Source organism: Pleuronectes platessa, chromosome 18 (assembly GCF_947347685.1).
Source record: "Pleuronectes platessa chromosome 18, fPlePla1.1, whole genome shotgun sequence".
Taxonomy (NCBI): domain Eukaryota; kingdom Metazoa; phylum Chordata; class Actinopteri; order Pleuronectiformes; family Pleuronectidae; genus Pleuronectes; species Pleuronectes platessa.
In genome coordinates this window covers 7100437-7108183 of record NC_070643.1, presented here as the reverse complement: position 1 = coordinate 7108183, position 7747 = coordinate 7100437, and the positions used below count along the sequence as shown (strand labels likewise).

Here is a 7747-nt window from a genome sequence, read left to right as displayed (position 1 = left end):
GCACAGACGCGCGCAAATGGCTGCAATCAATGAAAGAAAGTTGGGCTGCGTGCCATGACAGCGGTCTTTGTGTTGTTTCTTTGTGTGTATGTGTGTGTGTGTGTGTGTGTGTGCGCGCCTCATGACGTCTGTGTCCCGCCTTCAACTTCGGGAAATCACCCCTGCGCTTCTATAGAGCTCCTGCAGGGCTCGTGGTGCGTGTGCGGTGTTCCAAAGTGCTTTTACGTTGACTTAATTGTATTTTTATCTCAACTTGCTGTCGATATTATATTCTATATTATTCCTGTATCATTCCCACATGGAGCTTTCAGTGCATCAGCCCAGCACTGAGCAGTGCTCTTTCTCTCTTTATGGTCGTGTCTATCTTATATGTTGTCACTGTTATATTCCTGGGGACTCAGGTGTGCCACTTAGTGACAGTGCACATTAAACCCCTGGTGGAAATCGCACACTAATGCTCTTCCATCGTTACTGTATCACGATGCAGTGGTCTGGATTATGTGAAAATATTTTACTGTATCTCGTGCAGAAAAATGTGCAACTTCTACAAGAGGCACAGGGAAATAAAACAAAAACTTAAAGGTGCAGTAAGTAAAAAATATGCAAGGTTTATTTATTGGTAGAAATGATATATAACATCAATGAGAATATTTTCAATTGTGAATCACCTGAACATAAGAATCGTTTTGTTTTTATGACCTCAAAATGAGCCCTTAATGTCCCCCTCCACAATGTCCTCCATCACCTGCATGTTTCTACAGTAGCCCAGAAGGTACAAACCAAACACTGGCTCTATAGACTGCACTTTGCATGTGTTTTTTGTCTTTGTTGTTTGTTTTGTTATATTCTCACAGCCACTGTCATATTTATAAAGAAATCCTGTGAAGGCTAACATCCAATTTTCAACTTCACAGCTAGATGTCACCAAAAACCACACACTGGACCTTTAAAAAATGGATGCTATGACGTTATTACTTAAGAGATGTGGATTGTGTAGTGCGAGTGAAATGTTTGTGGCTGCTGGAGTCAACACTTTCCAAGTAATCCTAAGAAATATCATGTATATTTCTATCTACCTGATCACTGACTCTGAAAATGTCTTGTTTTTTATTATCAAATATATCAGGTTAACACTACATTCTAAAGTCTGTATGTTAGAAATTAATATTCATATATTTGTGTGTTTTTTTGGCTTTTATGTGTATTTTGATCTACATTGTGTTTTATTTTATCTCAACCCTGAGTCTGAAAAATAAAAGTCATCATCAACATCATCAATAGGATTCAATGTGATATAATGAAACATGTCGACCAGATTGGACCTTAAATGAATCTATGACGGTTTGCTCCAGTGGTTCCTCATCCCCTGGGGGTCAAGCCCCCTCTGAAAGGTCACGAGATAAATCTGGATGATCATGAGGTGATTAACGAGGCAGAAGGAAAACAAATAAAGTCCTGCGACACAAGTGTGTATTCTTATTTCTAATAATTCAATTTTGGTCAATCATTGGATCTTTTTTCCTCTGGACATTTACTTAAATGAAATTATGTAAAAAGCCTAGATGGGGAAATGTGACAAGGGCCACCAACTAGATTCTGGCATTTTTGTGATAGGTCAAAAAGGATGGCGTTTGATTGTGAATATTGTGTTGTGTTTTACAAGTTTATCATATGTTTTTGGTTGTGTAAAATAACCCTCTAAAAGCTGAAAGCGGTCACTGAAAGGTAAGTCACCGTTCAGTGTCTTTAGTCATCACCTGGCTCCTGAGAGAGTGTGTTCACCTTCTGGACTGTTGGCATGTTGTTGTCTGAATGCTGCTGCTACATAGTTTGTGTTCTTTATTCTTTATTCACATGTTTTATTTAGATGAATTGGCCCAACTGTGCAAAAGAATTGACCTCCTGGGATTAATAAAGTTGTCTGATTCGGAAATATCGTATTCTGAAAGCTGTCCTATAAATGCATTCTCGTGAAAATCCATATTCACGTCTAAAATGTAGAGAGGAGTCTTAGACAGTAGAAATAGCGTGCACGCCAGCTGTCTAAACACATGTGTGCTTACACTCATGTCTTAAAGTGGGTCAGTGTGTGAGCATGTGGATGAGAAGAGCAACAATATCTGCCTATCCTCAAATATCCATCGGATTCTGGGGACAAAGCAGGGACACCTTAAATACACCTCACGCACGACTGCAGGCTTATTGCAGACATGTGGGTGCCGGCGTCTCGGCGGCGGCATGGGTGTGTGTAATGACCATGCCTTATCTTTCTCATTACCCGGCCTGACATGTCAGAGGAAAGCTGGAGACGACACGGCTCTCCTGACAGAGAGAAAGAGGGAGAGATGGAAATAATTACCAATGTCTCTTGTGGAATAGGGCGTAAATTGATACACACTAAATACTGTACCTAAGGGGTCTCTCTCTCTTTCTGTCTCTCCCTCTCTCCCTACCTCCCTCCCTTTCTCATCAGATGTACGAGACAAATGAATGCATCCAGAAGGAATTAATTGGATTTGGGAGCAGTCTCCTGCTCGATCCACCAGGACAGACAAACACCTCCCTCTGCACCCTCCCCTCCCCTCCCTCCCTTCCTCCCTCCCCTTGGCACACACACCCCCACCCACAGCCAGACACACTCCCCCTCCTCCTCCTTTATTCCAGTCATGCCTTGCAGAAACGTCTGACACCCCTGCACCCCTCAAACCCCACCCTGACGGATCAGTCTGTGTTCTCTCTTTCTCTCTGTCTCTCTCTCTCACACACACACACACACACACACACACACACAGTGGCACGCCGCTCCCAAGTGGATTGCGCCCCTCTCTCTCGGATACAGTGTTTCCATGGCAGCCACGTTTTCTGCACGTGTACAATCAGATGGAGTAAGGGAGGGAGAAAGAGACCACTCCTATCGATTCACAGTCTGCAGCTGCACTACGGCAAACACATGCACACACACGCCCACCTTCATATTTACATGCACAAACAGAGTGTAACATCACAACGTGAGATTAGAGTTTTTGATTGAGGCTCAGCTGTGGAATGTGATAATGAAGGCTCACCTTATGTTGAGCATGCTTGCACCTTTGAAAAGGCTTCAATATGTGCGACTGCTCTAGTTGTCTCTTCACTGAAAACACAACTGTTGGGGAACTAGGAGATGCTACGTTTTTGCCCGGATGATGAAAAACCACAAGAGAGGGAAAACACTTTGTACTTTTCAGTTCCAGCTGATTTTATTTCCTTCTCGGAAGAAAAGAAAAACCAATAAAAAACAAAAAGAACGACAATCTGTACAGAGGTCTGAGAGGCAGTGATTGACCCAAACATTGGCTGGTATTGAGCAATAAACATCAAATGATATTGGCATGATTGGACAAAACATGATCATACACAGCATATTGCACGAATGGAAAAAGAAAAAGGGACGATACAAAAGATGTCTTGAAGGTAAAAAAACGAAAAAACAAAACAAAAATCCTGGACCACAATCATCTTCAACATAAGGATGTCAAAAGATGGCTGTCCTAGTGCCTGTCGTTGATCATCATCATACATAAAACACACAATCTTTGCTTATAGTACAGTCAGTTTACATAAATATCTTCATGTTATTATTCTTTTAAAAATCTTAAACACAACAGCTATTAGCTACATATACCTGAATCTGAAATACAAATGCTATTTGCCATGCCATAATATAGGAAAACAATTAGCCTGCTATACTTAGCCAACAGGTACAGAAAGGTTAAATACTATTTTTTTTGTTGATGCAATTTGCGCAATAACAGATGAAGCACTTCAAACATCTCCCTCCCTCCAAAGTCTAGGCAAAGTGGAATGAGTGTGAAATTCCATCCAGTGGTTCAAATAAAACTTATCTTGATAAAAAGCACACAGAGGTATTAGCTCTATCCAAAACAGTGACTCTCTGGGATCTTTCACTCATATACTTTAGGTCTATGTGTACTGGAAACACCGTCACCACTCAGGCATGGGAGCCTCAGTGGTGCTTTGTTTACTTGGCTGGTGAAACTAGAGTCACTGTGCCATTAAGAAGCATGTGGGTAAATACTGTAAACACTGTGTGAGGTCAGATTGTGCCAAACAAACCCCCCCTCTGCACGTCTAAACATCAATGTAGATCCAAACAACAATGTTGTAGGCTACCCACTCGCCAGGAAAACCCCCCTTTCTATAGATTTTGTACAAAAATACAAGTAGAAAATCATGACACACTCAAATCTCCTTAAAAGTGAGAGAAGTCAGACATTTTAAATAAGACACACTTCTAGCCCTTCCGCGCAGGATACAGACAGGTGTATGTGCACAAACACAAATGAGACCTGTACGAGAACAATACTTCTATGTATAAAAAAGTTTGGCCGGTATAAATACATCAATATAAAAAAACGTCATCTGACACATTGGAACTACAAAGTTGAAGCACTAGGCAGAAAGGATGCGCGTTGGGGAACATTGGTCCTGAATTGTGCACTGAGTGTTTAAAAAGGTTCAGAAAAGGTTTTCTGAAGTTTGGAGTCAGTCTTTGTTTTAAGTCCTGCCGTTGAAAGAGAAGCTGGTGATAGTGAACTGTGTCCTATGGTCACACAAAATTGCGTAATTACGCAGCAATGAACATTTTTACGCATTGAACCACAACAAAATCCTCCTTATCTCGGAGGGCATGCGTGCTGATATTGAAACTATTTCGAGTTTGGAGAAAAACTGCACCTGAATAGCAACTTGATGGTCAATGTGAATTGGCTATATCTTAAACAAAACCCAACATGACGGGCTCTCCGGTGAGTGTCCCTCTACTCGACCCTAAATAACATTAAGTTTCAGAGTTCAGTCTCAGTCCTCCTCCTCGGCGGGTTGGCTTGAACATTTGAGCTGAAGTTCGTGTGTTTCGCTGCTCTCTGCTTACATTCACTCCTCCTCTGTGTCCAAATGCAAACTAAGCATTTCCCCCGTTTGCGCGTTCCCGTCAGGCGCACCGCGCGCCATCCAAGTCTGTGAGCGGCGCGTTCCTGCGGGGCTTCAACGCGCACACAGGCCACCTTTTCCTTTCCTGTCTCCACTCTCCCTTATTCAGTGAAAGAATGGCGGAAATAGTCTGGTCTGGACTCGCACGCCTGTCTGGGGCGCTGAACAGTTCTAAACGTGGGGGGACGTCGCGGTTCCTCTCCACCGCGCTCCTCTCAGTAGGTGAACACCAGGTTGGAGATGGTGGACTCCAGCCAGTCTCCTGAGATCATCTCGCTGACCTCCGGCGTGCAGTAGTCGGGGAAGTCGAAGTGAGAGCCCGCCCCGCACTCCCCGAAGCTCCAGTCCAAGTCCCGGTCCAGCTCTGCGTCGGAGAAGCCCATGCCGCCCAGGGACATGCTCTCAAAGCCGGGGCTCGGATTCAGCTCGAGCCGCTCGTCTTCGAACTCTTCATCCGATGAAGAGGATGACACGGAGGAGGAAGAGTGAGAGGCGGACGGTGTCGGCGAGGAGGCGCGGGAGTACCTGAGGCGCGCGGTGTGCGATGACTCGCTGGCCGCCGGGCTCTGCTCCTCGTACAGGCTGAGCGGGTCGCTGGACTCCGCCGAGCTGCTCAGGGTGGGACTGGCCGGGACTCCCACAGAGGGAGGTCCGCTCTCCAGGCTGCCTGCCCCGCCGAACATGTGGCCGCGCCTCGCCTCTCCTGCGCGCTTCTCCGGGATCTGCCTGGCCCCAGACACTGACCTGGATTTGAAGAGCGCCTGGTGGTCACCGGGAGACGCATAGTCCTGCCCCGCAGCGCTCTTCACGCTCCCCTGCCTGTGCGTCCTGCTCCCTCCTTTGGACGCGGGGCTGCTTCTCTTCACGCCGGCTTTGGCGCTGCGCTCACCGCTCTTCTCCCCGCGCTCCGTCGGCTTACTCACTCCGCTCGCCGACTTGACCTTCTTCCTGGGCCGGTACTTGTAGTCTGGGTAGTCGGCCATGTGTTTGAGCCTGAGCCGCTCCGCCTCGCGGATGAACGGGATCTTGTCTGTGTCTTTCAGCAGCTTCCAGCGCTTCCCCAGCCTCTTGGAGATCTCCGCGTTGTGCATGTCCGGCGACTGCTCCATGATCTTTTTCCTCTCGATCTGTGACCACACCATGAATGCGTTCATGGGTCTCTTGATGTGGCCCGTCGGAGTTTTGCACCATGCCAGGTCGCTGCGCACCCCGGAAGAGGGAGACTCGGGGGTCGGAGACGCATCCATCTCCAGGTCCATCTCTCCCGTGTCCGTGGAGTCCCCGCCGGGGGAGTGAGCCTGGGCGCTCTCTGTCTGGCTCATGTGCTGCACCATCTTCTCCTCCAGGTGTCTGGAAACACTCTGCTCAGTGCTGGGCTTTCACAAAGTTCAAGTGCGCAAAAAATAGATGTACTCCTCACTTGTTCTGATTTCAGGCGCTTAAGAGACCGATGATGGATACAGGTCTAAGAAGAAAAAAAAAGTTCACCTAAGTCTCTTCTCTGTCTCTTTGTCAGTTCAGCTCGTAGTGGAGACTCGGGATCTCTCAACTGTCACAGGGACAAAAAAGAAATAAATCCCCGGATCTATTCAACAGCAACTTTCAACTGCCTGTGCGGCTGAAAACTCGCCCTGCAAGAGTGGAAGCGCGCCGCTGTGGCCAACTGCAGTGCAAGTCCCTTATGTGAACCAGGCTGTCTGCAGCGCAGCTTGTCTGTGCGGTGGAGGAACCATGTGGTTGAATGGAGCAGCTGCGCTTTCTCATAGTCTCCCTGTTTCCTGAGCGCTCTGAAATATTACTGTAAACACAACAACGAGAACCTCGCCGTTATATACCCTCATCGCGATATATAGAAGCCAATCAGCGTCTGTCTCCATCCCGGTTTTTCAGCCGAGCCACTCCCCCTGGCCTCCCATTGGCCAAATAAAAAAACGGGTAATAATAATAATAATAATGTGCAACGAGGATCAGTGTGTCTGACCTCATTCCTGTCAGACTCCACTGGAAGAGAGACGAGCTTGGTGTGTGTGTGTTTATTTAAACATATATGTAAGAAAGTGTTGAGTGTGTCTTTTAATGGAACACAGTGTCCTTTCCCCCGGCTGCAAGGGGGAAGTTTGCAGGGATATACTTAGGGATTCATTAGTTTCATGAGGATGCAGCTAAATTTAGATTGCGTGTCACAGGGGGGGGGGGGGACAGGGAAATGCTGAGAAAACACAAAGGCAGCCACAACATGTTGTGTTAGTCAGCCTGTGGCACGGTGAGCCGGGGATGTAGCGAAGGGTTAAACCCACCCAAAACATCACTCACCCAACCTGTCATTTACAAATCATTACAGCGGCCCCTCGCACCATTACATCACAACAGCCACTATAAACACGCGCGAGTGAGGAGATGATGTTTGCACTCTACGTCAGTGCATTGTGGTGAACCAGCACGCTGAAAAGCAATAATTAGGAATATTATGAAAGTATTATATCCGGGCCACACACACACACACACACACACACACACACACACACACACACACACACACACACAAGGCAGTCACTCTCACTAGAGCGGCTTCCTGCTCTTGCATCGCACCGATTCCTCCTCCTCCTCCGCACCCTTCACGCTAACATGCCTGTGTCATGTGGGATCACATTACAGCCTGTGTCGCTAGATGTCAGGCTAGAGCCAAAGGGAGCCGAGGAGGTGTACATTGTGTGTACATATGCATGTGCTTGTGTGTTAACATGCAGAGAAGATT

At 46.7% G+C, this 7747-nt stretch overlaps 1 protein-coding gene across 1 annotated transcript; it reads right to left on the bottom strand.

Moving 5' to 3' along the window:
• Nucleotides 1-3213: 3213 nt before the first annotated feature.
• sox4a (SRY-box transcription factor 4a) lies at nt 3214-6788 on the bottom strand. The gene has a single exon (XM_053446542.1). The coding sequence runs from the start codon at nt 6324-6326 to the stop codon at nt 5208-5210; it is 1119 nt and encodes a 372-aa protein (XP_053302517.1). The 5' UTR covers nt 6327-6788; the 3' UTR covers nt 3214-5207.
• Nucleotides 6789-7747: the final 959 nt, after the last annotated feature.